This window comes from Oncorhynchus keta, chromosome 23, assembly GCF_023373465.1.
Source record: "Oncorhynchus keta strain PuntledgeMale-10-30-2019 chromosome 23, Oket_V2, whole genome shotgun sequence".
NCBI lineage: Eukaryota > Metazoa > Chordata > Actinopteri > Salmoniformes > Salmonidae > Oncorhynchus > Oncorhynchus keta.
Genome location: NC_068443.1, coordinates 35,883,785 through 35,911,695, shown reverse-complemented (window position 1 = coordinate 35,911,695; position 27,911 = coordinate 35,883,785). Strand labels below are relative to the sequence as shown.

General features: G+C 42.9%; 2 protein-coding genes across 6 annotated transcripts in view; one reads left to right on the top strand and one right to left on the bottom strand.

Annotated features, from left to right (window-relative positions):
- The window catches only part of LOC118402241 (cyclic AMP-dependent transcription factor ATF-6 alpha-like), a 44,379-nt gene extending 22,496 nt beyond the window's left edge, over window positions 1-21,883 (top strand). For 2 of the 3 annotated variants that reach the window (XM_035800285.2, XM_035800283.2), the window contains exons 13-16: window positions 5,274-5,341; window positions 6,532-6,643; window positions 14,378-14,462; window positions 20,904-21,883. In XM_035800285.2, the coding sequence (XP_035656178.1) occupies window positions 5,274-5,341; window positions 6,532-6,643; window positions 14,378-14,462; window positions 20,904-21,094 (456 nt within the window). In that variant the 3' untranslated portion in view covers window positions 21,095-21,883. The remainder of the gene's footprint in view (window positions 1-5,273; window positions 5,342-6,531; window positions 6,644-14,377; window positions 14,463-20,903) is intronic. The other variant, XM_035800284.2, reaches the window with a different exon arrangement.
- Window positions 21,884-21,922: 39 nt separating this feature from the next.
- Window positions 21,923-27,486, bottom strand: olfml2bb (olfactomedin-like 2Bb). 3 transcript variants are annotated; one of them, XM_035800282.2, is made up of 8 exons: window positions 26,775-27,486; window positions 25,435-25,701; window positions 25,060-25,167; window positions 24,772-24,948; window positions 24,121-24,313; window positions 23,355-23,867; window positions 23,022-23,198; window positions 21,923-22,864 (listed from the first exon to the last, which is right to left on the bottom strand). In XM_035800282.2, exons 1-8 carry the CDS (start codon window positions 26,967-26,969, stop codon window positions 22,263-22,265), a joined length of 2,232 nt encoding a protein of 743 aa, XP_035656175.1. In that variant the 5' UTR covers window positions 26,970-27,486; the 3' UTR covers window positions 21,923-22,262. The 3 variants fall into 3 exon arrangements, with proteins under 3 accessions (XP_035656175.1, XP_035656172.1, XP_035656173.1); XM_035800279.2 differs by having other exon boundaries at window positions 24,121-24,316; window positions 26,775-27,427; XM_035800280.2 differs by having other exon boundaries at window positions 23,355-23,864; window positions 24,121-24,316; window positions 26,775-27,424.
- Window positions 27,487-27,911: the final 425 nt, after the last annotated feature.

Sequence of the window (27,911 nt, the reverse complement as noted above, 5' to 3'; positions counted from 1 at the left end):
GCTTAAGGTACTCTTTTATACGACTCAGAGAAACAGATTTCATTCTTTGGATGTGTTTTAAACTCTTCCAGACTTTCCTGTCCTTTGGGAAAACCCCATATGCATGTTCCTCTACCTGCAGCAGAACGAGCTGAAGAGAGGCTAACAATAGAGAACTGTGATTTCTCCGACCTGGAGATTTTATTTATCCTGGTTTTGCAGAATATTGGCACCTCTTTAGCGCTTTGACGTCCTTGATGCCCTTTTTCTCCCTGGTTTCCCACTTTGAACCTGCAGTATAACTTGATGAGAAGCAGTCTGTTCGATAGAAGTCCTAGAAGGGCTGACTATTTCATTCCAGTAAAGTGCAGAGCAGAGGTTGAACCCCCCAGACTGTAGGTTTATTACAGTGCAGCTGAAGTCTATCCAATCTCATCTCTGCTCCACACCAGGGTACAGCTACATATCTTTTGTTTCTGCCATGTCCTAAAAAGCCTGTGGTAAACTTGTACTACATTCGGTAGGATTTATCGCAGACTAGAGTTAGACTCAATTAGTCTCAATGGAATCCTAATCCCCCTCATCTGTACAGCGGTATGGTGTAATCAAATTAAATCAAGCTTTATTTATACAGCACGTTTTATACATTAAATATTTATTTACCACACATCATAAGAGGATAAAAAAAAACAAAAGAATAACACTAAAAACAGAACGATTAAAAAGCACCCTAAGGAAAAGCAAAGCTAAAAAGTAGTGTTTTAAGATCTCTTTTAATTATGTCCACAGTTTCGGCCCCCCTAAGGTGTACATTCTATACCCTCAGCCTCATTCCTCACCCCTCCTTAAGTCCGTTGTCTACCCTCCTTGAAGCGTGAGGCTGAGGCATGACGATTGACTTACAGCAAGGAGAGTTGTTGATTGACTCAATGAGGGGTGAGGTTTGAGACAGAGGGGCACCTAAAATGTACATCGCTCTGGGCACAAATCTCTAACCACAGTGAAACATTAAACGCCTTTTCAGAGCCTCGGCATGTCACGAAATGCTAGGAAGACTAATTTCTCAAAATGAGCCTGATGCTGTTTGCACAGCTGCTGGCCACTCATCCTGTTGAACCTGTGTGCCTGGATTCACTGTCATTGCCTTTGATTGATAGGCTTTAGTCAGTTGTTTTTAAAGTGTTCATTTCATCCCAGCCTTGTTGCTTTTTATGGTAATATTGCATGTGTCATCCAACGATATGGGGCATATGAAATTATTCCTGAAGTGCTCAAACGTGACTGAAAAGAAGATAACTGAAATGGTTTTAGATTTGGATCGGAACGTTTTAAAAAGGGGAAGTGTATTGAATTTTAAAGGAAAACATTTCAGCTTACATGTATTTTGCATGGTGACAGGTTTTATTCCTGCACTTTAGTTTCACATGTAGTTCACAGGCCATATGTGTAGCAGAGATAGGATGAGGATCAGGCTCTTATTTTTTTTATTTTTTTATTTTTTTATTTCACCTTTATTTAACCAGGTAGGCTAGTTGAGAACAAGTTCTCATTTGCAACTGCGACATGGCCAAGATAAAGCATAGCAGTGTGAACAGACAACACAGAGTTACACATGGAGTAAACAATTAACAAGTCAATAACACGGTAGAAAAAAAAGGGGAGTCTATATACAATGTGTGCAAAAGGCATGAGGAGGTAGGCGAATAATTGCAATATTGCAGATTAACACTGGAGTGATAAATGATCAGATGATCATGTACAGGTAGAGATATTGGTGTGCAAAAGAGCAGAAAAGTAAATAAATAAAAACTGTGGGGATGAGGTAGGTGAAAATGGGTGGGCTATTTACCAATAGATTATGTACAGCTGCAGCGATCGGTTAGCTGCTCAGATAGCTGATGTTTGAAGTTGGTGAGGGAGATAAAAGTCTCCAACTTCAGCGATTTTTGCAATTCGTTCCAGTCACAGGCAGCAGAGTACTGGAACGAAAGGCGGCCGAATGACGTGTTGGCTTTAGGGATGATCAGTGAGATACACCTGCTGGAGCGCGTGCTACGGATGGGTGTTGCCATCGTGACCAGTGAACTGAGATAAGGCGGAGCTTTACCTAGCAAGGCCTTGTAGATGACCTGGAGCCAGTGGGTCTGGCGACGAATATGTAGCGAGGGCCAGCCGACTAGAGCATACAAGTCGCAGTGGTGGGTAGTATAAGGTGCTTTAGTGACAAAACGGATGGCACGCTGAGTAGAGTGTTGGAAGCAATTTTGTAGATGACATCGCCGAAGTCGAGGATCGGTAGGATAGTCAGTTTTACTAGGGTAAGCTTGGCAGCGTGAGTGAAGGAGGCTTTGTTGCGGAATAGAAAGCCGACTCTTGATTTGATTTTCGATTGGAGATGTTTGATATGGGTCTGGAAGGAGAGTTTGCAGTCTAGCCAGACACCTAGGTACTTATAGGTGTCCACATATTCAAGGTCGGAACAATCCAGTGTGGTGATGCTAGTCGGGCATGCGGGTGCAGGCAGCGATCGGTTGAAAAGCATGCATTTGGTTTTACTAGCGTTTAAGAGCAGTTGGAGGCCACGGAAGGAGTGTTGTATGGCATTGAAGCTCGTTTGGAGGTTAGATAGCACAGTGTCCAATGACGGGCCGAAAGTATATAGAATGGTGTCGTCTGCGTAGAGGTGGATCAGGGAATCGCCCGCAGCAAGAGCAACATCATTGATATATACAGAGAAAAGAGTCGGCCCGAGAATTGAACCCTGTGGCACCCCCATAGAGACTGCCAGCATGCCCTCCGATTTGACACACTGAACTCTGTCTGCAAAGTAATTGGTGAACCAGGCAAGGCAGTCATCCGAAAAACCGAGGCTACTGAGTCTGCCGATAAGAATATGGTGATTGACAGAGTCGAAAGCCTTGGCAAGGTCGATGAAGACGGCTGCACAGTACTGTCTTTTATCAATGGCGGTTATGATGTCGTTTAGTACCTTGAGTGTGGCTGAGGTGCACCCGTGACCGGCTCGGAAACCAGATTGCATAGCGGGTAGGTGGGATTCGAGATGGTCAGTGACCTGTTTGTGACTTGGATTAGGCAGAGAATGGATATAGTTTGTTTGGGTCCAGGGTGTCTCCCCTTTGAAGAGGGGGATGACTGCGGCAGCTTTCAATCCTTGGGGATCTCAGACGATATGAAAGAGAGGTTGAACAGGCTGGTAATAGGGGTTGCGACAATGGCGGCGGATAGTTTCAGAAATAGAGGGTCCAGATTGTCAAGCCCAGCTGATTTATACGGGTCCAGGTTTTGCAGCTCTTTCAGAACATCTGCTATCTGGATTTGGGTAAAGGAGAACCTGGAGAGGCTTGGGCGAGGAGCTGCGGGGGGGCCGGAGCTGTTGGCCGATGTAGGAGTAGCCAGGCGGAAAGCATGGCCAGCCGTTGAGAAATGCTTGTTGAAGTTTTCGATAATCATGGATTTATCGGTGGTGACCGTGTTCCCTAGCCTCAGTGCAGTGGGCAGCTGGGAGGAGATGCTCTTGTTCTCCATGGACTTCACAGTGTCCCAGAACTTTTTGGAGTTGGAGCTACAGGATGCAAACATCTGCCTGAAGAAGCTGGCCTTAGCTTTCCTGTCTGACTGCGTGTATTGGTTCCTGACTTCCCTGAACAGTTGCATATCGCGGGGACTGTTCGATGCTATTGTAGTCCGCCACAGGATGTTTTTGTGCTGGTCGAGGGCAGTCAGGTCTGGAGTGAGCCAAGGGCTCTGTTCTGTTCTTAGTTCTGCATTTTTTTAACGGAGCATGCTTATCTAAAATGGTGAGGAAGTTACTCTTAATGAATGACCAGGCATCCTCAACTGACGGGATGAGGTCAATGTCCTTCCGGGATACCCGGGCCAGGTCGATTAGAAAGGCCTGCTCACAGAAGTGTTTTAGGGAGCGTTTGACAGTGATGAGGGGTGGTCATTTGACTGCGGCACCGTAGCGGATACAGGCAATGAGGCAGTGGTCGCTGAGATCCTGGTTGAAGATAGCGGAGGTGTATTTGGAGGGCCAGTTGGTCAGGATGACGTCTATGAGGGTTCCCATTGCTGACAGAGTTAGGGCTGTACCTGGTGGGTTCCTTGATGATTTGTGTGAGATTGAGGGCATCTAGCTTAGATTGTAGGACTGCCGGGGTGTTAAGCATATCCCAGTTTAGGTCACCTAACAGAACAAACTCTGAAGCTAGATGGGCGGCAATCAATTTACAAATGGTGTCCAGGGCACAGCTGGGAGCTGAGGGGGGTCGGTAGCAGGCGGCAACAGTGAGAGACTTATTTCTGGAGAGAGTAATTTTCAGAATTAGTAGTTCGAACTGTTTGGGTATGGACCTGGAAAGTATGACAGTACTTTGCAGGCTATCTCTGCAGTAGACTGCAACTCCTCCCCCTTTGGCAGTTCTATCTTGACGGAAGACGTTATAGTTAGGTATGGAAATCTCTGAATTTTTGGTGGCCTTCCTGAGCCAGGATTCAGACACGGCATGGACATCAGGGTTAGCAGAGTGTGCTAAAGCAGTGAGTAAAACAAACTTAGGGAGGAGGCTTCTGATGTTGACATGCATGAAACCAAGGTTTTTTCGATCACAGAAGTCAACAAATGAGGGTGCCTGGGGACATGCAGGGCCTGGGTTTACCTCCACATCACCCGCGGAACAGAGAAGGACTAGTATGAGGGTGCGGCTAAAGGCTATCAAAACTGGTCGCCTAGAGCGTTGGGGACAGAGAATAAGAGGAGCGGGTTTCTGGGCATGGTAGAATATATTCAGGGCATAATGCGCAGACGGTGGGGTGCGGGTACGGCGGAGGTAAGAGAGGTTGATGAGAGAGGTTTTATCTCTGGACATGCTGGTTGTAATGGGTGAGGTCACCGCATATGTGGGAGGTGGGACAAAGGAGGTATCAGGGGTATGAGGAGTGGGACTAGGGGCTCCATTGTGAACTAAAACAATGATAACTAACCTGAGCAACAGTATACAAGGCATATTGACATTTGAGAGAGACATACAGCGAGGCCAGTACAACAGAGCACTGCTCTTAGAGAGCATGCTGAAGCCTATTAATGTGGCATACTGGCTAAGGAAATGGTCAACTACCAAACAAATCTCTTTTTAAGTTCTACTTGTTTTTTAGTTTGTCATCAGTCAGCCAAGAAAAAAAACACAATGGTATTCCAATATTCAGTATATGATTCAAGTTTCAGAATTGAACTGAAATGACTCACTGACCAGCATTTTATCACATTTTCACAGAAGTCACCTGAGGAGAGACCCCAGACGAACCAGTCCAGTAACTCGGTTGTAACAGTCCGCTACTCTGAGTAAGTATTTATCAAAAAATTGCATTGTAAATGGACCCTACAGTATTTTCGATGTCTCACTTTCCCAAACTCTTTAGATGTTCACCATATTTCTCTCCAAATTATTTTATGACCATGGTTTTCTTTCTGTCTCCACTACTGTTTCTTCAGTAGAATGAGAGGCCAAACCAGTGGTGTTGCTATTTAGCTGCCCAACCACAATGGTAGCCTTGTCTACCAAGTCACCAAATGGGAGACCTATGCTACATGAATTGTATTGGACTGACCCTTTTTTTTCAGTTTTCGCCTGAAATGACATCTCAGGCCTTGAAGCAAGTATATGCATATACTTGATACTATTTGAAAGGAAACACTTTGAGGTTTATGTAAATGTGAAAGGAATGTAGGAGACTATAACCCATTACATCTAGTAATAGATAATACAATGAAAAAACAACTGTTTTTTTTTGTACCATCATCTTTGAAATGCAAGAGAAAGGCCATAATGTATTATTCCAGCCCAGGTGTAATTTAGATTTTGGACACTAGATGATTAGACTGATCCAATGAACCATTGTATTTCTGTTCAAAATGTTCTAATTTGTGTGCCTAATTTGTTTATTAATAACTTTTCAAGTTCAAAACTGTGCACTCTCCTCAAACAATAGCATGGTATTCTTTCACTGTAATAGCTACTGTAAATTGGACGGTGCAGTTAGATTAACAAGAATGTAAGCTTTCTGCCAATATCAGATATGTCTATGTCCTGGGAAATTTTCTTGTTACTGACAACCTCATGCTAATCGCATTAGCCTCTAAGTTAGCTCAACCATCCCGGGGATGCGACACTGATCCCGAAAAAGTTTTTAAAAAAAGGTGAATTTAAAAAATATGTGCGTGGTACACATACAACTTGTTACACTGTGAGCTGAGAACTTACTAGTTTACCTATTATCTTAAAACATAGTAATAGGCATAATAATACCATTGTAATAATGGTAAATGTAGCGGAGATGGTGATTTTTGTTACAGTAAATGTAGTTACTGTAAATTTCATCAGCATGTTCTAGGTCTCTGACTGTTGTTGTCAGACCGTCTTAGGTGTCAGTTAATATAAATCTGATATGTAATTAAAGTTATGATTTAGTTTTGATATGGCATAATTTGATGTCATATAATGTATTTCACTGTCACCTCTGTCTCTCTCTCAGTAGGCCAGGGAGTGAGGTTCAGGTGTACTACTCACGCCATCAAAGCTACAGGGACTTCTTTGATGAGTTAAATCGACGAGGCGACACATTCTACGTGGTGTCCTTTCGCAGGGTGAGTCACCCCATGCATATTTTTATTTTCATTTTTTAAAATTGAACCTTTATTTAACTAAGCAAGTCAGTTAAGAACAAATTCTTATTTACAATGACGCCCTACACCGGCCAAACCCGGACAACGCTGGGCCAATTGTGCGCCGCCCTATGGGACTCCCAATCACGGCCGGTTGTGATACAGCCTGGATTCGAATCAGGGTCTGTAATGATGCCTCTAGCACTGAGAAACAGACCGCTGCTCCACTCGGGAGCCCCATATTCCATAGCATTTTCCATAGAAGTAGGCGACAATGCGTCCTTCGGATTGTGACTGATCTCATGGCCAAATGGAGATCAGGTTTCATGACGCAGTATTGTCATCAGCATGTCTTCAACAGATGAAACTGCTGAGTGGGAAAGAAACAGAATCATAAAGTGGTCATGAAACAATTTTGGAGGGCATATTGAGCATAACCATGGGTACCAAGTTTCTGTCTTAATTGAAGGCGGAAAGCCCCAACTGAAATAGCAGATGGTCTTTTGAAGCTTAGGAAAATATTTCCTTTCCTTTTTTTTTCTCCTCCCAAATGTTTAAATAACGTTTAAATAACGTTTACATATTGCTTTACTCATCTCTTATGTATATACTGTATTCTATTCTACTGTATTTCAGTCAATGCCACTCCGACATTGCTCAATCTAATGTTTATATATTTCTTAATTCCATTCATTTACTTTTAAATTTGTTTATTGTTGTGAATTGTTAGATACTACTGCACGGTTGGAGCTTGGAACACAAAAGCATTTCGCTACACCCGCAATAACATCTGCTAAATATGTGTATGTGACAAATAAAATGTGATTTGATTTGAAATGCATGAATGAATGAAGCTTGAAAAATGGCTGTGGCTGATTTAAATATGTACATTGGCATTTCAATAGTCACAAATTAGCATATGTAATGCATTTGTATGTGACTTGTAGCTTTAACAGTGTTCAGTTAATGCCTGACCAATTGGCGAGTTTCATTTGTGTGTTTGATGTATAGAATTCTGAGGGAGCACATTTGGTAGGAATTATCTAGAACAATAAAGAAGATCCTTGAGGCTGTTCTTATTCATTTTATTCTGTGTGGTGTTTTGACCGTTTAGGGTTACCGACGGTGTCCATTTCTCCTAAGCTATAAGATTGGAATTTCACATTTTTATTTGGTGTAGCCTAACTACAGATAATCTTTTGATGTATTGATTAAGCACATCTTCCTTCCGTCCTACACATTTTGACATCTTTTGTCTGGTCAATTCGAATGATGTATCCATTGTACTGACACATCTTTAATACATTTACATTACATTAAAGCAGAAATCAAAAGAACCTGTTTATCGGCAACCTCTGCCAGGAAAGTGTATTCGATTCCCGAAATGAACATAACTCCATTTTCATAAAAGTACCACAAACTATGAATCTGTTAGTCCTTCTCCTCTGATATATTTCCAGACATTCCTTGAGACATATCATAGAGGGAAACCTGTAAAGTCTTCTGAGGCTTCGTGAAAGTATTCTCATGATGCCAATCGGCTGAATCCCTTCTTAGTTCTGCCTCTGTTACACTGAGAAGGCTTTCATTGTCATTCTCAACCAGGAGGACTGACTGTCTTATTCCATTGCACCCCTAACACCGACCCCCTCCTCCCCCCATTAAATTAGCCATCTATTCAGAAAGTCTTCGGTCTGATTGGCAACGTTATTCCAACCTGATGACTGCTCAGGAGAGTTAGCAGGGACCATTCTCTCTGATGGCCTGCCAACGTCTGTTTTGTGAGAACCTGAGAGCGAGAGAAACAGGCAGAGGAGAGAGAGAAGGAAAGTGAACTCTGATCACAATCTCTCCATTTGGACCAACAACTCCCAGGGGCCCCTCTTTAGCTCTTTTGTGTGCCCGTCAGCTCTGCTCTCTGAGGGCCCTTTATCCAAGGACCAGATATGTTTCCCGAAGGCCCTGTTTACCGAGCCCCAATGGAGACATCAACCCACCCACCCGCCTGTCTTCAGACCTGCCTACATCATTCAGACCGGATAAGAGACTCTTATACAATATTTTGGAATCATGGCGTCAATGGAAACCGTTTGCTGGCAAACCAAGTATGCTCCTTTCCAGTAGTTAAGCTGTACATTGAGTTGTTGTCAATTAGTCAAACCCTCCACACTTTAATGGTCTTAAAGGAACATATCTACATTTGAATCTGTTTTACTACAAAGAATAGAAACACTCCATTTTCACATATGTTGGGGTGGCGCTGGAGTTGATGAATACGAAGTTCAACATTTGTGAAATGTTTCTTTTTTTATATGGGAGTGTCACGTATTTACAGAAACTGGATGAATGGCACTCTGCAAACAAGAGTTGTGACATTATTGGATGTGGCTGCCGGCTTCTGTACAATCTGTACTTCTAGCCTTCAAATGGGTAATTCAGCCAGCCATGGAGTCCTACCAGTAGACAAGAATGTACAGTAGAGGAAGGAGGGAGGGAGGGAGGGACTGCACAGCTGCAGTCGGCTCTCCTCAGCCCTCTCTCTGGCCTGATGGAATGAACAGAGCAGCTTCTGATTTCATTGGCTTGTCCCAAAGCGCACGCCACAACGCAAGTGATGGAAAGAGCAGAACACTAACTTGATGCACATGGGTAGACCCGGGCTGCTGTGTGAAGGAAAAGCAGAACCCAAAGGTTTTTGTAGGGGAATGTGATTATCAGGAATATATACATACCTACACTGCCTGAATCACTTTTGTTGAGGATAATTGGCTCACTGGGGTACAATACTAAAGTGAAAAGATGTTTTTGAACAAAATGGTCGAATTCTTTTCCTTCTGTTTTTTTTTCTTCTTCAAAACTCATGGAAACGTGTGGTATTTTAGAGTTCAGACCTACCCGCTATTACAACCTCTGCCAAAGAGCTGAATGGGGGGCAGGCCTACTGTATTCCCATGAAGACAGCTAGCATTTGTCCTTTTGAAGACTGCTAGCATGAGCCCTTGAAGCACCAACGCAGCCATAATCAATCCTCTTCCATTCTCCCGAAGGTGGCTGTTGATAGGCTCTATTTGTACTTATTAAGGATCTCCATTAGCCTTCTCTTCCTGGGGTCCAGCAACATTAAGGCAGTTACAGTTGAAGTCTGAAGTTATCATACTCCTTAGCCAAATACATTTCAACTCCAGTTTTTCACAGTTCCTGACAATAAATCCTAGTAAAAATTCCCTGTCTTAGGTCAGTTAGGATCACCACTTTATTTTAAGAATGTGAAATGTCAGAATAATAGTAGAGATAATGATTTATTTAATCTTTTATTTCTTTCGTGACATTCCCAGTGGATCAGAAGTTTACATACACTCAATTAGTATTTGGTAGCATTGCCTTTAAATTGTTTCACTTGTGTCAAACGTTTCAGGGTAGCCTTCCACAAGCTTCCCACAATAAGTTGGGTGAATTTTGACCCATTCCTCCTGACAGAGCTGGTGTAACTGAGTCAGGTTTGTAGGCCTCCTTGCTCACACACACTTTTTCAGTTCTGCCCACCAATTTTCTATAGAATTGAGGTCAGGGCTTTGTGATGGCCACTCCAATACCTTGACTTTGTTGTCCTTAAGCAATTTTGCCACAACTTTAGAAGTATGCTTGGTGTCATTGTCCATCTGGAAGACCCATTTGCGACCAAGCTTTAACTTCCTGACTGATGTCTTGAGATGTTTCTTCAATATATCCACATAATTGTCCTGCCTCATGATGCCATCTATTTTGTGAATTGCACCAGTCCCTCCTGCAGCAAAGCACCCCCACAACATGATGCTACCTCCCCCCTGTGCTTCACAGTTGGGATGGTGTTCTTCGGCTTGCAAGCCTTCCCCTCTTTTCTCCAAAAATAACAATGGTCATTATGGCCAAACAGTTCTATTTTTTTTTCATCAGACCAGAGGACATTTCTCTGAAAAGTAAGATTTTCCTTTTTGTAAGGCTTTTTTAAGGCGTTTTTGGAGCAGTGGCTACTTCCTCGCTGAGCGGCCTTTCAGGTTATGTTGATATAGGACTCGTTTTACTGTGGATATTGATACTTTTGTATCTGTTTCCTCCAGCATCTTCACAAGATCCTTGGCTGTTGTTCTGGGATTGATTTGCACTTTTCGCACCAAAGTACGTTCATCTCTAGGAAACCAAACGCGTCTCCTTCCTGAGCGGTATAACGGCTGTGTGGTCCCGTGGTGTTTATACTTGTGTACTATTGTTTGTACAGGTGAACGTTGTACCTTCAAGTGTCTGGAAATTGCTCCCAAGGATGAGCCAGACTTGTGGAGATCTACAATTTTTTTTCTGAGGACTTGGCTGATTTCTTTTTATTTTCCGATGATGTCAAGCAAAGAGGCACTGAGTTTGAAGTTAGGCCTTGAAACACATCCACAGGTACACCTCCAATTGACTCAAATGATGTCATTTAGCCTATCAGAAGCTTCTAAAGCCATGACATAATTTAGGGAAGTTTCCAATCTGTTTAAAGGCACAGTCAACTTTGTGTATGTAAACTTCTGGAATTGGAATTTTGGAATTGTGATACAGTGAATTATAAGTGAAATAATCTGTCTGTAAACAATTGTTGGAAAAATTACTTGTGTCATGCACAAAGTAGATATTCTAACTGATTTGCCAAAACTATAGTTTGATACAAGACATTTGTGGATGGTGGGAAAACAAGTTTTAATGACTGCAACCTAAGTGTATGTAAACTTCCGACTTCAACTCTATATACAATCAAAATGACATTACATTTCCTGACACTTTTCACAACACATTAAGTGTGTTCCCCCAAGCCACTACTCAACTACCACATATCTACAACACAAAATCCATGTGTACGTGTGTGTGTATTATCACGTATGTCTGTGCCTGTGTGTGCTGTGAATACCCAATGGGGAACAGTGCCTGGTGTGTGTTTTTCACTAAGCTCCTTACTTCTGTCAGCTTCTTAGAACTGGTGTTGTTTCAAGGGCTGGATCAGAACCAGAGACTCAGTCTATTTCAAGTGCAGTTGACCCTGGCTTCCATGTCTTCTCAATGTTAATCTCCACCTACTTACACTGTTATTTAGACACTGTATTGTGCTGATCCAAGCCATTCTGTACTGGCACTGATATTTTACTCAGAAGCAGACCAATCGTGTAGCTAGCTACTTTTAGCAGATGCTAACATTTATGTTAGCCATCTATGTCCATCTGAGGTAAAGTCATATGTTCTCCCCAGAGTGGCAGCTGGCTTCAAAACAAAATATTTACCTCTGTGCCGTCACTCTAGTCTACTGTAAACATCAGATTTTTTGTTGTTGTTGGTTGTTGAGTCTTTTGATATGTTAACTAGTCCTTGGGAGCCCTCACGTCAATGATTCTAATTGACCCCGTAGCTTTTCAGTCTATAGACCTACTTTACTGTATATCTGTTCTACATCAGTGAGTTTCGGGCTGAAGTTCCTAGTTTTTCCATGACTTTGTCTCGCAGGAACAGCTCCGTTTTTAACTCTTTAAAATCTTTTCAAATACTTTAGCTGGGCTTGATTGAGTTTGCCTGCCGCAATAGAACCAATGGAATAGTCGCCAAAATGCAGAACCGACCCACCTGGCACTGCAGGAAGGCTAAATCAAACACAAAAGGACAGTGGTCTCTCAACCATGCATGGGTCTCCTCTCCCAGACCACAGGTGTTTAACAGGACTTTGAATTACTGTGTTTATGCCTCTAATAAAGGCTAGGATTCCATGGAGGGAACCTAGATGACTGACTAGCTGATCAGACAGCATGTAGATGCATTTGATCTCTGCCAACTTAATACAAATGGAGGAAAAGTAGCCTTGGTTTGTGTCAAGAAATGACTGTCTCTGATATGGTCTGGGTTTTAATGGCCATGTGCTTGATTTGTGACTATTTCTTTGAACAATGGATGGCTTGTCTAGCTAATGTGCCCATCATTGATTATTTTCATAGAGCCCCAGCTGTCTACTTTTAAAATACATTTTACAACCACATCATTCTCCTGTTTTCTTTTTATGTGTATGTCACAACCTGCTGTCCAGGTGTCAACGCTGTTGTTAACTACTGTTTTTGGCCTGTCTCCTCAAACAATGACTGTCTTTACACCCCAAACTGTGAAAACATTGTACAGTCAAAGGTATGGTCAGAGGTCAATGTATGTTGAGATTTATTGGCCTTACGTTCTCTTTAGGACGTTTTTTTGTGTGTGAATTCCGTACCTCTTGTGCCTTGTGGGGTTCATGGTGCGTGTACTTCAGAGTTATGGCCGCAGGAGCCACGGAAGGGTCTGGATGTCACTGGTCTGTCATCACGTGTATTTTTTCTTGTTGTCAGCCTATAGGTGGACAGACAGTGGCTTGAGGCATTGTTTGGGTTGTAGTCACTCCCCTTGACCATGGCACCCATGACTGTAAAGTATGTACATTTATTGATATCAGGTCGCCCTTGGAGCATGGAGGAGGTGGTGTGATGGTGTGGGGGTGCTTTGCTCGTGACACTGTCTGTGATTTATTTAGAATTCAAGGCACACTTAACCAGCATGGCTACCACAGCATTTTGCAGCGATACGCCATCCCATCTGGTTTGCCCTTAGTGGGACTGTCATTTGTTTTTCAACAGGACAATGACACAACACACCTCCAGGCTGTGTAAGGGCTATTTGACAAAGAAAGAGAGTGATGGAGTGCTGCATCAGATGACCTGGCCTCCACAATCACACAATCTCAACCCAATTGCGATGGTTTGGGATCAATTGGATCTCAGAGTGAAGGAAAAGCAGCCAAAAAGTGCTCAGCATATGTGGGATCTCCTTCGAGACTGCATTCCTCATGAAGCTGGTTGAGAGAATGCCAAGAGTGTGCAGAGCTGTCATCAAGGCAAAGGGTGGCTACTTTGAAGAATCTTAAATCTACATTATATTTTGATTTGTTTAACACTTTTTTGGTTACTACCAGTGGTGGAAAAAGTACCCAATTTTCATACTTGAGTAAAAGTATAGATACCTTTTAATAGAAAGTTACTCAAGTAAAAGCAAAAGTCATCCAGTAAATACTACTTGAGTAAAAGTCTAAAAGTATTTGGTTTTAAATATACTTAAGTATCAAATGTAAATTGAATAGCTAAAATATACTTAAGAATCAAAAGTATAAATCATTTCAAATTCCTTATATTAACCAAAGCAGACAGCACAATTTTCTTGTTTTTATGTATATATTGCCAGGGGCACACTCCAACACTCAGACATTATTTACAAAAGATGCAATTGTGTTTAGTGAGTCCGCAAGGTCAGCGGTAGTAGGGACGACCAATGTCTTCTGTTGATAAGTGTGTGAATTTGACACTTTACGCCACTGGTTACTACATGATTCCATGTGTTATTTCATAGTTTTGACGTCTTCTATTATTCTACAATGTAGAAAATAGTGAAAAAATAAAGAAAAACCCTTGAATGAGTAGTTGTGTCCAAACTTTTGACTGGTACTGTAGTTAAATAAAGGTTAAATCAAATGGAGTACACATGCATAGACCTACTGGGATTTGTGAGAGAAAATCCGCCCTGAACAGCACAACATCTCTACTGTCAAATGTATCTCCTTATTGTCTAAAGACTAGATCAACTCATGAGTAATGACTCACTGCATCCACTCTCTAATCCCCCATTCTCTCTCTGTTTCTCTAGGATCACCTTCTGCTCCCTGCAACTAACCACAGCAAGGGGAGCAGGCCAAAGATGTCCTTGGTGTTACCAGCTATTAATGTGAATGGTAAGGACCAGTAGACAATGTGAACTGAGAAACTGCATGCCAAATATAAACTTTGGACTCTGAACTCTAAGGAAGTTTATTGTACGTTTTAGAGCAGAGCTTTTACGTAATCAGAAGCCACGGCCAATTTACACCTCCACCTACCCACAGTGTATAAACAGAAAACCTACACTCACTATCAGTATAGTCATTAGTTTAGTGAAAGCTTGAACCAGCTTCAACAACTGATTGTTAGTGTGGTGGATGAATACTCACTCACTTTTTCTTGTAGTCTTGAAAGCTTTCCTCTGTATTTTCTTCCTATTGATTTAGTAACAGAAATAGCTTTCATGTGTAAGCTAAGCTCTTTGTATTTCTGGCATGTGCAATGAATTAGGCTATTTGGCTGAGGGGAATTGTATTGGTCTGTTGGTGTCCCTTCTACCCTGAAGAAAAGGAAAGGAAGTGGGATACAGATGATAGGGGGACGCTGTTGTATTTTCCATGCCCTTTTAAGGAAAGAATATATACTTCCTGGAGTTCAGAGACAGTACTGTACAGGACATTTTTCTTTTCTAATCTTAAGTGATTTACTGTCTCTCCAGTGACCGTTTCAGAGAAGTGCTTGAAAATATGAGTCAGATTTGACTAGGTCATGGGGCTCCCTGTTGAACTTACTCACCCTCCTTTGTTTGGGTTCTGTCCCCTCAGGCATCAGAATGTGGTTTTTTTTTTGTGTGTGTGCAGTTATGATTCATTATTGATACATTTTATAGGTCTGTATTTTAAGCTACTAAGTATTGCCATAATATGTACTATGATTAGCATTCAAACGTTTTGTTAAGATGTATAAAATGTGAAAAGTCCAAATTGGAAAACAACCACTGCACTTGATTCTCATAGCGTCTGAGGTTTCCCCATGTAGAAACTCATAGAAACGTGCTCATAGAAGCTCTATGCTCAGCAGTAAGTGCTGTGAGACCACTGTGCTTTGGATCTATTATCATGGTGTATCCATTCCGCAACCACACTGTCTCTCAGAGCTCAGCCCTTACAGACAGGGGCCTCCTTGGAGTCCTCCGTGGAACGGCTGCCCTCAATCCAGGAGCCCCACCGTCATGGCTATCAGCCAGGCCCTTGTGAACATACGTTAGTGCCTCTCGGGAGGCCCCTCAAGGAATCGAGCACTGCAGAGGCCTCTCTTACCCTCTTTACACTCTTAATGGTCTGAAACTTTCCATGACCTGTTTTCTGAGTCGTATGGATCAACTTTGTTATGCAGCTGTGCATCGTCTTACAAAACAGAACAGTGTGCGGACGGCTTGTTGCTTGCTTATATTTTTCCTATTTCACACATGTACAAGTGTGTATTAATACGCATGTGTATGTTGGAAATGTGTTTTTTCTTTTTGCATATCCCAACTGAGACAACCTCGGAGAGGTCACGGCCAGTGTCAGCCATTATCAACGGCCACCCTGGAGCAATTAGGGTTAAGTGCCTTGCTCAAGGGCACATCAACAGATTTTTCACCTTGTCAGCTCGGTGATTCAAACAAGCAACCTTTCGGTTACTGTCCCAACCTTCTAACCGCTAAGATGCCTGCCACCCTGTTGTGTGTACCTTCAGCACCCTCTATCCATACTCTCTCATATATACACTGCTTCCTGGCTGATGTTTTGGTCACTTTTGAATGCTGGCGGTGCTTTCACTCTAGTGGTATTATGAGATGCAGTCTACAACCCACACAAGTGGCTCAGGTAGTGCAGCTCATCCAGGATGGGACATCAATGCGAGCTGTGGCAAGAATGTTTGCTGTGTCTGTCAGCGTAGTGTCCAGAGCATAGAGGCGCTACCAGGAGACAGGCCAGTACATCAGGAGACGTGGAGGAGGCCGTAGGAGGGCAACAACCCAGCAGCAGGACCGCTACCGCCGCCTTTGTGCAAGGAGGAGCAGGAGGAGCACTGCCAGAGCCCTACAAATGTGCATGTGTCTGCTCAAGCGGTCAGAAACAGACTCCATGAGGGTGGTATGAGGGCCCGACGTCCACAGGTGGGGGTTGTGCTTACAACCCAACACCATGCAGGACGTTTGGCATTTGCCAGAGAACACCAAGATTGGCAAATTCGCCACTGGTGCCCTGTGCTCTTCACAGATGAAAGCAGGTTCACACTGAGCAAATGTGACAGACGTGTCAGTTCTTTTTTTGAAGCACCTTTGGCAGCGATTACAGCCTCGAGTCTTCTTGGGTATGATGATGCTACAAGCTTTGCACACCTGTATTTGGGGAGTTTCTCCTATTCTTCTCTGCAGATCCTCTCAAGCTCTGTCAGGTTGGATGGGGAGCGTTGCTGCACAGCTATTTTCAGGTCTCTCCAGAGATGTTAAATCGGGTTCAATTCTGGGCTCTGGCTGGGAAACTCATGGACATTCAGAGACTTGTCCCGAAGCCACTCCTGTGTTGTCTTGTCTGTGTGCTTAGGGTCATTGTCCTGTTGGAAGGTGAACCTTCGACCCCAGTCTGAGGTCCTGAGCGCTCTGGAGCAGATTTTCATCAAGGATCTTTCGGTACTTTGCTCTGTTCATCTTTCCCTCGATCCTGACTAGTCTCCCAGTCCCTGCCGCTGAAAAACATCCCCACAGCATGAAGCTGCTACCGCCATGCTTCGCCATAGGGATGGTGCCAGGTTTCCTCCCGATGTGATGCTTGGTATTCAGGCCAAAGAGTTCAGTCTGCGTTTCATCAGACCAGAGAATCTTGTTTTTCATGGTCTGGGAGTCCTTTTAGGTGCCTTTTTGCAAACTCCAAGCGGGCCTTCATGTGCCTTTTACTGAGGAGTGGCTTCCGTCTGGCCACTCTACCATAAAGGCCTGATTGGTGGAGTGCTGGATAGATGGTTGTCCTTCTGGAAGGTTTTCCCATCTCCATAGAGGAACTCTGGAGCTTTGTCAAAGTGACCATTGGGTTCTTGGTCACCTCCCTGACCAAGGCCCTTCTCCCCCGATTGCTCAGTTTGGCCGGGCGGCAAGTTCTAGGAAAGGTCTTGCTGGTTCCAAACTTCATCCATTTAAGAATGATGGAGTCCATTTTGTTCTTGGGGACCTTCAATGCTGCAGACATTTTTTAGTACCCTTCCCCAGATCTGTGCCTTGACACAATCCTGTCTCAAAGCACTACGGACAATTCCTTCAAGCTCATGGCTTGGTTTTTGTTTTGACATTCACTGTCAACTGTGGGACCTTATATAGACAGGTGTGTGCCTTTCCAAATCATATCCAATCAATTGGATTTGCCACATGTGGACTCCAAGTTGTAGAAACATCTTAAGGATGATCAATGGAAACAGGATGCACCTGAGCTCAATTCCGAGTCTCATAGCAAAGGGTCTGAATACTTATGTAAATAAGGAATTTCTGTTTTTTATTTTTAATACATTTGCCAAAATTTACACAAAAAAAATGTTTTGCTTTGTCATTATGGGGTATTGTGTGTAGATTGATTGAATTAAATATTTTCCTCGTCAATTTTAGAATAACGCTGTAATGTAACGCTGCAATGTCTGAATACTTTCCGAATGCGCTGTGATTGCCAGATGATTGTAACGGTAGGTTGTAATTTGCCCCAGCCATAGAGTGTGGTTGTTTAGAAATACCCCCTTTTGCCATAAATAGCTTCCATCTGTAGAAATGTCTTTGATATTCCTTACTACTCTAATAAATTAGTGGATTTGTCCTCCGAATCACTCTTCGGGTCTGCAACATACTGTGCAAAAATGCCAGTTGGCCTTTTGGGTAACCTTATCATAACCAATATTGGCCTCAGTTGAAGGGACTGCATGGTATGTGAAGGATAATGAAGGGCAATTGAGTATTTTCCCTCATGATTTGAAATACGCCACCTCACTTTGCCGTGTCAACATGGTTATGTTTCTGGTTGGTCTCACCCAAAGACCCATCTCACCGAGTAACCCCAAAGGGAAACTGGATGGGGAGCTGAGAGAAAGGGATTTGGGGAGGGGGGTGGGGTGGAGTGAGATGAGGGGCTGTGGGCTGACTCGAATTAGTAGACCTGCCTGGTGTGTATCAGCAAGGGTGATATTTGGAATCAGTTATGGTACTCTGGTATGGTCTGTATCGGGTTGGAACCTAAACTATTTCCAGTCGCTTACTGTTTGCATTCGATTGCACTATTTCGACCTGCAAAATACAGTTCTGAACCGGTTCAAACCCCCGAAAAACATGCCGGATTATATCGTTCCTTTCTGTTCCTTTTTTAAGCTCGATAGTAGATTACTTCACCAATCAGTGCAGTTAGAGCAGTTTGGAGCGGGCACGCTATAGGTGGGGCGGCAGGGTAGCCTAGTGGTTAGAGCGTTGGACTAGTAACTGGAAGGTTGCAAGTTCAAACCCCCGAGCTGACAAGGTACAACTCTGTCCCGGAACATGGCAGTTAACCCACTGTTCCTATGGTGTCATTGAAAATAAGAATTTGTTCTTAACTGACTTGCCTAGTTAAACAAATAAAAAATAAAAAGGTGTTTTAATGCGTAAGGCGCAACATTTTTCAGGTTAAAAACACGTCAGAACGCTTTGTAAGGAAATACATCCAATGTGAAACGTGATAACAATTAGTATCCTTAACTAGCATTGAAAAACCGTATCCAAGTTAACATCTCTCCTTAATTTCTGAATCGCGCTTGTAAAGTATTGTAGGCTACAGTAGCCTATGCTTCAGAGGGGCAGGTAGCCGACACGCACACACACTGGCTAAGATTTTCAGCTGGCAGGCAGACACTGGAATATGTTTCTGAGTGACAGTGAGAGCTTTGCATAGGCTCTTTGTTTGTTTCACATTTTTGTGGTACTGCCCGGGAGTAAAATAAAGTTAATAAATGATTACCATGCTTTTAACATAAAAGTTCTGTTTCGGAACAGTATCAATCACTTTCGTTCCCGATTCAGATTTTGTCCCTCGAAAAATGTTTATTTTCCGTTTTTTTGGTTCTGTTCCTTAACCCGGTTCCAACCTCAGGTCTGTATCAATATACAGGTGTGCCATTTGTAATTAGCTGGGCTCATGGTCTGTATCAATATACAGGTGTGCCATTTGGAATAATAATCTGTCTCCCAAACAACTGAACACCTTAAAACTGTCATCTAGAGACAATGCAGGCGTTCAAAAACTCTGATTCAGTGGACAAAAATACTGTCTGTCAGATTCAGCACTCTTGAAAAAGAACAGTAACAAAATAATGTGTTAAATTCAATCTAATTTAATGTACAAGGCATATTTATCTCACTTTATTGGGTAATATGTTTTTTATATAGTGGATTATCTCATGCATGCAGGCATGCAGAGTCTTTTATAACTTGTATACAGCTCCGTTTTACATACAGTCTTCACAGTTGACTGTCATGGTTTTCTCTGCCGACGCGCACTCGGCAGAGAAAACCATGACCGTCGACAGAGAAAACTATGACCATCTCTTTTCTCTCTCAATCAGATATTCAGACCACAAACAGAAGGACCATCCAAATCAGCTGCATTCTTATCATCAAACTTATATCGTAAACTGGGCAGTTTGAGCCCTGAATTCTGATTGGCTGAAGGCTGTTGTATATCAGACCGTATACCACAGGTATGACAAAACAGAGTTTTACTGCCTCTAATTACATTGGTAACCAGTTTATAATAGCAATAAGGCACCTCTGGGTTTTGTGATATATGGCCAATATACCACGGCTAAGGGCTGTGTCCAGGCACTCCACGTTGCGTCGGACTTAAGAACATCCCTTCGCCGTGGTATATTGGTCATATACCACACCTCCTCTGGTCTTATTGCTTCAGTAGAAAACACCCACATAGCTCCCTCGCTCTACAGCACCACGTGTCTGCAAAATGCACCGGCTGAGTAACCTTTCCGATGTCATTTCCGTATACATTAATCACCTTTTAGATCCAAAACCCGATCCCTCCATGTGCTAGTAAATTCCTCCCGCTAGCTAAGCCACATGAACCTGGCCGTTCCGGTGGTTGTGTGGCTGATGGCTTCAGCAGGTGTTCTTCTAGGAGCCGGAGCTCACCCTGCAGTAGTAATGCAGGCTCCTCAGCCACCTGACGCCAGACAGCGTCTCCGAGAGAAGGCGGTGAACCAGATAATGACTATTACATTTGGGATTTAGAGTACAAAGGGGACAGACTTTTTGGGATGGGATCCTTATGGAGAGACAGTATAATGGGATTTTGTCAGGAGATCCTCTCAAATGGCCTATACAGTGAAACTCAACAACATTAGATGTCTGCTAAAAAGTGCTGATGGTGCTGAGGCTTGTACTACATAAAACGTTCAGATGTGGCTTCTGACTGTTGAGGCATCTAGACTCCAGACAACTGAATATAAACCAATGAATGGTTTTGATTTTCATTATAATCATATGTTGGACTTATCGTATTCCATTACAGACTCTGTCATCAAGGACGACACATTTGAGGTGATGATGCAGATTGACTGTGAGGTCATGGACACCAAGATCCTCCACATCAAAACCTCCAGCATCCCAGAGATCCTACGCGCCAACACCACTGACTTCCAATCCACCCATGCCAACGGAAAGGCATCAGCATCGGTTGGTGTTCTATCAGACTCTGCCTGAAATTGGCCTTACCTAAAAGGCCTGGCAATCTAAAAACCTATCATTTTACCAACATTTTGGTGTATTTAATAAACTGTGACAGAAAAGTAGCCTTGTCTTCCTCTTTGGAAATGCTTAGCATCAGATTTCGCACATCCTCTGTCTTCCACATTCCAAAAGTCCCTGTGCCTCAAATGTTACAAATCTATTAAGACTTCTTAAGAAGTTGTCCAGCAACTGTTTACTTCCATATTGCTTAGTTTAGAGCATCTGGTTCAGGTTAAATGGACATAATGACAGTGCACGCATCTACTGTAGGTCTTTAGGTAGAATAAATAGTGGACTTAAAGTTGAACCCTTTGGTAACCTTCACTGTCTTGACCCTACTGCTATAGCATTCTTTTAGATGAGCAAAAATTGAACTAAATTGAAAATAGCTTAATACAAAACATGAATTGATTCTGGACCCTATTGATGGAATTGAGCCATGTTAACAAGATATATTGCACATATTTAAAAGTGAATAGACCTACCTATCCTGTGATATTATGCTTGTTGCTTTTTAAAGCCATGTTGGTGACTGAGCAAAATGAGACATTCAAACAATTATACGCAAGACTCATTTGTATATATCATACAAACATCATGTGAGATGTGGCCATTATTTGCATTATTTGAAACGTGTCAAATGAGGGTGTGATAATGACCTACTTTTGTTTGAGTCGCTTCAAGGTTTGTCATGGTATTTGCAGTACCTTCAAAAGGGTTTTCAGAAATAAAACCATGGACAGTAACAAGTCCTAGTATTGATGACTTGTTTGTGTGTCAGCATTCATGTTTGAATGCATATTTTATTAACAGTTTTATTTTTTAATTGATGTATATACAACATACACTTTAAACTTCTAACAAGCAGTAAGAAAATACCTTGTCTTGCTTCGCTGAATGATCTTGCTTGCTGCCCTTTGGGCAATTAAAGACCATGACCATTATATAAAATACAACAACATGCGCTGGGACAACACGGGAGCCTGGAACAACATAAACGTGGATTATACAGTACAACACATAAAGGCCATGTAGACTGCTCTACAATCCACTAAGACCATTTTTTTATATATATATATTTTTAAACTTTTATACAAAAAAAGTGCTGGTCCCTTTTTATTTTAGCACTACTCCACAGCTTTTAATATGCAAATATAACATCGTATGTCACCTGGTGACCGTTGTCCCATGCATACAGCTTTTTGTCCTTGGGGTTGTAGTCGATTTGCGTTGTGTACGTGTAGTTGTTTGTGAATGGTAATCTGGGGATCATTTGGGTGTGTGTGTGCGTGTCAAAGGCGTAGGATATATTGGCGTGGGTACGCTCATAGTTGTCCACCGCGTACAGGACGCCACAGATGACAAAGGAGTTTCCGTAGAAGTGTCTCCTCAGGCCTGTTCTGAACGTACTCTGGAGGCTGAGGTCAGCCGGGTTCACACGGTTTAGCATGATTACTTCCTGGTGGAAGCCCTCCTCGTCCAGCGCAGGGTACACCAACCACAGGCCGCTCTCGTCCACCCCAAAGTCGATGTCCGAGTGTCCTCGCCACCTCCAGGAGGAGTCCTCCTCCTCCTCAAACACTGCGTCGTGCAGCGTTGTCCAGGCCGCAACGTAGCGTAGACGCAAGTCAAACTTGATGATGTCACGGGAGAAGGCCCGGTTGTAGTAGAAGGCTCCGTTGTATACGACGTGGCCCGTGCCGATCCAGTTGTACGGCAGCTTGTAGGAATTGGTGAAGCGTCCTGACAGGAAAAAAGACAATGCAGAAGTAAGAGAGTATTCTATATATTGAGCAATGCGCATCGCACGATTCAAATTCCACCATTACATGTAATGTAATCTTGGCACCCAGGACCTAAACAGCAACTCGGTTTTGGGACTAGTCAATTGTGAGAATACCTTTTTTGAAGGTGTCCATGTCGCGGAATTCCAGTAGGTTGTTGCCATAGTAGTAGTTGGTGACATAGATTACATTTCCGTTGCCCTTCGGGTCCTTCATCCAGGCACCTTCCTTCCGGCCGTAGGTATTATGGGTCACTGGGTCAGAGATGGTGGCCAAAGTGTCTTTGCACAGGCCTGTTAGTAAACATACAGAGATAAAGACAACATATGTACTTTCCTCAAGTATTTAAAGTTCAAACAAATAACACTATTTTCCACCAGAAAAAAGTATCAAATTAAAATGTGACTTTGGAAAATCTAATTCCCCCTCAACCAAAGTTTTTTTTTTACCAGGGACTTTAGGGGTCGCCGAGGGAACCTCTGAGTGGCCCTCTGTCCAGCTGATGTGATGCTTGGGTCTGGGCACACTAGTCACCTTGCTGGTCGGAGCTGTGGTGCTGTTGACATTTTGCAGTGCAGTGGTTGGAGACGTGGTCAAAACAGACAAGGTTTCAAGTTTTCTAGTGGTCGCTGGTTGAGTGGTGGTTGTGGTAGTCGCTGGTTGAATGGTGGTTGTGGTGGTCGCAACCGGTGTGTTAGTGTTTGTTTGAATGGTGGTGGTGGTCGGGATGGAAACAGTGGTTGATGGTGTCCCGGTATCTCCAGGGGCAGATGCAATGGGATTCCTTTGGGGACTAGCGGCTGTTTTGGGGGTGTCAGTGGCCTGGTCATCTGGGTTCCCCTTCCTGTCTTGGGATGCAGGTGTCGGGGGGCCTGCCACAGGTCTGGGCTGGGTGGGTCTCAGTAGCTGGTCATCGATGAGCAGGTCCATGGAACCATCACCGCTCAGGGTTTCCTCTGCTGCTGGTGGTGAATGAGCAGCACAAAGGGTTAAGAAGCATTTACACCAATATACTCAAGAAGCCTCTCCAATGTCCTATTAAAAACCCAGAACAAAACATGTCCATAGGCATAGCCCCAATGTAGAGACCCACCCCTTAAAAAAGAAGCCTTCAACACTAAAATCAATGGGAAGGTTTGCTGTATGTTCTGAACTGGATGGACTACTGCTATGTTAGTTATTCTAGTATTCTGTCCAGTATATAAATTGACTTACTGAGCTCTTCAGCGGCTCCATCGTCCACTGTGTTGGCCTTGTAGAAGGTCACCCCTCTGATGACCATGCCGTTGGGCCCCACCTTGCCTTTCAGGGGCCACTGGGGCTCCTCCCTGTCCTCTGGCTGGCTCCTCTTCAGCATGGGCCTGGTGGCCCCTTGGCCCTTGGCCCCCACGTAGCGCTCCTCATACTTCTTCTTTAGGAGGATCCAATCACAAAGGAGCAAATCACATGTGTTTTCGTAAAGCTTTTAGTGAGACAACTGTACTATACATGTTGAACTGTGGCTACACAATAAGTTCTTAGCAACCATTTGTTTGTTGCATGGCACTAAAGGTTTCTATTTCTGATTCTTAATTGTAATACTAGGCTACAGAACCAAATGCTATGGTTTTGATCGCATTGGTTTTGTGAAAATGAATGCAGTCGAGGTTCAAAGTAAGACAGACGGTCATTTTAAGTCATTGTTTTCTGGGCTGTCTGAAAACTGTTGTAGTCAAGACCCCAGACTAGTTTGGATCTCGCCACTGTATTAAAGAGGCTGCCAGGCTACTGGCTACCTTAATCCCTCGCCATTGTTTCCACTCTACATCTGGAGTGAATGACAGCCTTGGTTACCTCTGTGTTATCATAGTGTGTGTGCGCCATTACCTCTGTGTTAGTATAGGCTGCCGCCGTATCCTTCTGCAGGGACGGCTTCAGCTCAGTTAGACGTTTTCTCTTTTCCATCCTCTGCTGTGCTCTTCTCTCCTTCTCTCTCTCATTCTCCTCACTAGAGCGGCTCCTCACACTCACTTTCTCCTTCTCCGTGTGGTTTCGAGAAAAGGTCTGGACACCGACAGGGGCAAAGTAAAAGGGTGAGAAGCCAGTACCACCACCACAGACTTTAAGGTATATAAGCTATGACTGTGACTTGCGTATGAGTGTCAGTATACGAACCGTTTCTATATTGTCAACCCTCCTGAGAAGTTTAGTTGTAACTGAGTGTAACTTTAACAGATCCATCCCGTAAAACGCTCCCTCCAGCAACTCCATTATTGTTGAGAGCTGTAAAAGCAAGATCACAGTAGTCAGAATCCATCCCAGTACATCTTTCCATGTTATTTTAGTTGTAAAGTCTTACTGTCATGTACGCTGTATTCAATACCCGCTTTATGACGTGGACATTTCCATCAGATCAAGTACAGTTTGAGTAAATATTCCACTGGAAAGGACTCCTTGTTTGATAAAGATAATACAGACGGGGGTTGTTCTAAGAAGGAACCGGTGTGGTGTTGTTTCCCCCCCAGAGAGATGCAGGCGCTTGTGTATTACCTTGATGTCATCTTTCCCCGCCTCCTGCAGCTTCTTGAACCTGTAATCTCCCTCGCAGGGATTCAGAGCAGAGGGCGGGGCTATGCACGCACACTTTTTACAGTTAGGCCCCGACGTCACAGTCTCCACGGTATAAAAGTCCTCAGCCGTTGCTGCACCCTCCTCTATCCGCCGGCAGGCACTTCTGCTCAGGGGTCTGACAATACATTTACAGCGACAGTCTGAGCCTTCGGACAGCGTTTTCACTTTGTCATAATCCCCCAGCAGCTACGATGGAGGAGAGATGGGTAGAGCATGGGTAGTCCACCATTTGAAGGAGCATAGCATTACACAATTCACACAGACCCATGCATTGGTGCAATTACTTATAGGATATAAGTAACTATTTAAATTGATTACTTATATGGAACAACACAGCATATTCATGAGAATGCATACATTTAGTCCTACATAGGAAAAACGACCATCTCATCTCTCAGATACCAAATAATCTATGCACATTGCACATTGAAAATGGTTTAATGACTAACAATCGACTAATTTACAAAAAAAAATACTTTTTATTTTTTAACCACTTGCAAAGTAACTACTAAGCAGACCGGGATCATTCACAGGACATTAGCTAACATTCCAATAAAGTTCCAGTTAGGATTGTATCTAACATTAGGATGAAAACATCTCAAAAACCATTCAAAGGATTTTTTTGATAACAAAATGTTTTTTTTCCTTTCCAGAATTAAAAAAAAAACACAACATTTATTTGGAATGTTGTGCACAACGTCTGTAACAACCACCCGCAGAACATTCCCTAAGGTTCTTATTAGGTTTCCAGGTAATGTAATAACAAAATGGGTTCTGGGAATGTTCTTGCAACATCAGACAAATTATTTATACAAACACTGTATAATCATCAGCACAACTGGACCGTTTTTGTGTAAAAACTTTTGGGGCAACCTAATGAATGTTCTGGGAACGTTCAAAGAACCAATTTTGGTTTGCTGGGTAAAACAACCACCGTCAATTTATCGCATTGCAGATGCTTTATGGTTCATAAGCAAAACGCCAAAACTGACTATAATGGCAATGCTCTGTGTGCATGTGTAATTACGCATGATAAGTGCGCAACATAATAGTTCAACTTTTCCCAGGCCAATATTCATAGACAATAAAGTATCAATTATTATTATTCTATACTCAAAAGTTATGAATTATAATGCTTGAGAAAATGCAATTTTCTTCCTCACCCCTGTGATTAACTGTCGCACCTGGCTTTGTATAGGTAGGCTATGCGTAAAACTAGCCTGTCAATCCAAACAAATTCAGAGCGAGGTCGTAAATACCTGAGTTAAAACGTTCTCCTGGTTGTCCATCTCATCATCCAGAAGTGGTCCCTCGGTCTGTTCTAGTTGCTCTTTAATTCCATCATGGACATCTGTCAAAGAGTTCTCCATCACATCGCTGGATGCGACTGGTGCCCAAGTGAGGGCGATGGCGCACCACAACAGGAGCAATAGCTGCAACCTAGACATCATCATCTAAATTACCTGGTGCCCAGTTGAAACGTTGCCAATCAAAAAAGTATACCTTTGAAACGATCTGCAGCGAATTCTAAAAGAAATCAACTAGTTTGAAATATCCACATTTTATAAGAAAATGTCCATGGTTAAAGTAAATGTCTGTGATCTTTCAATAGAAATTAATCCGAAATTAATTTTGAATCCTCTCAGGTGAAAAGCATTGTGTTGCCTTCGCTGTAAGTGATAGGTATGATCCCTGTTGATAGTTGGAGGTGAATGAACATGGTTGGTTATGGATAGGTGGGAAGGACTTGACCATATTGGATACAGGGTGGAGTCTGTCCCACAGATTGGATGTGAAACTATAACGTTAGAAGGGATGTTCTTTCTTTTTAGTTTTATGCCCCCATCTAAACTGTAGCCTAAATGCCTCTTGGGAAATGTTTGAGTGAATTCATTTAAATTCCTGGCTAGTAGGCTATTGTTATAGGTAATTTTATTTTATGGACCGCAAACTAACTCATCACGTACGTTGCTTCCCAGTCACTTTAGCCCTACATTTTTTTTGTCATTTAGCAGACTCTCTTATCCAGTGCGACTTCCAGGAGTAGTTAGGGTTAAGTGCCTTGCTGAAAGGCACATCATCAGATTTTTTACCTAGTCGGCTTGCAGATTCAAACCTGCGACCTTTATTACTGGCCCAACGCTCTTAACCAATAGGCTACCTGCCGCACCAGCTATATGAACATATCTCCCTAAATGTCCGAATGCCCCTGCACATTGACTCGGTATAGCCAAGTTATCATTACTCATTGTGTATCTATTCCTGCTATTATTATTTGTACTGTATATTATTTTTTATATTTTTCTCTCTGCATTGTTGGTAAGTAAGCATTTCACTGTTAGTCTACACATGTTGTTTATGAAGCATGTGACGTATAACATTTTATTCGATGTTGA

Coding starts and splice junctions, on each gene's coding strand:
- olfml2bb (XM_035800279.2), bottom strand. CDS start 26,969: ATGATGATGTCTAGGTTGCAGCTATTGCTCCTGTTGTGGTGCGCCATC. Junction 24,949..25,059: donor GGGTTGACAATATAGAAACG/GTTCGTATACTG, acceptor GTCGGTGTCCAG/ACCTTTTCTCGAAACCACAC. Junction 22,865..23,021: donor CATGGACACCTTCAAAAAAG/GTATTCTCACAA, acceptor TTTTCCTGTCAG/GACGCTTCACCAATTCCTAC.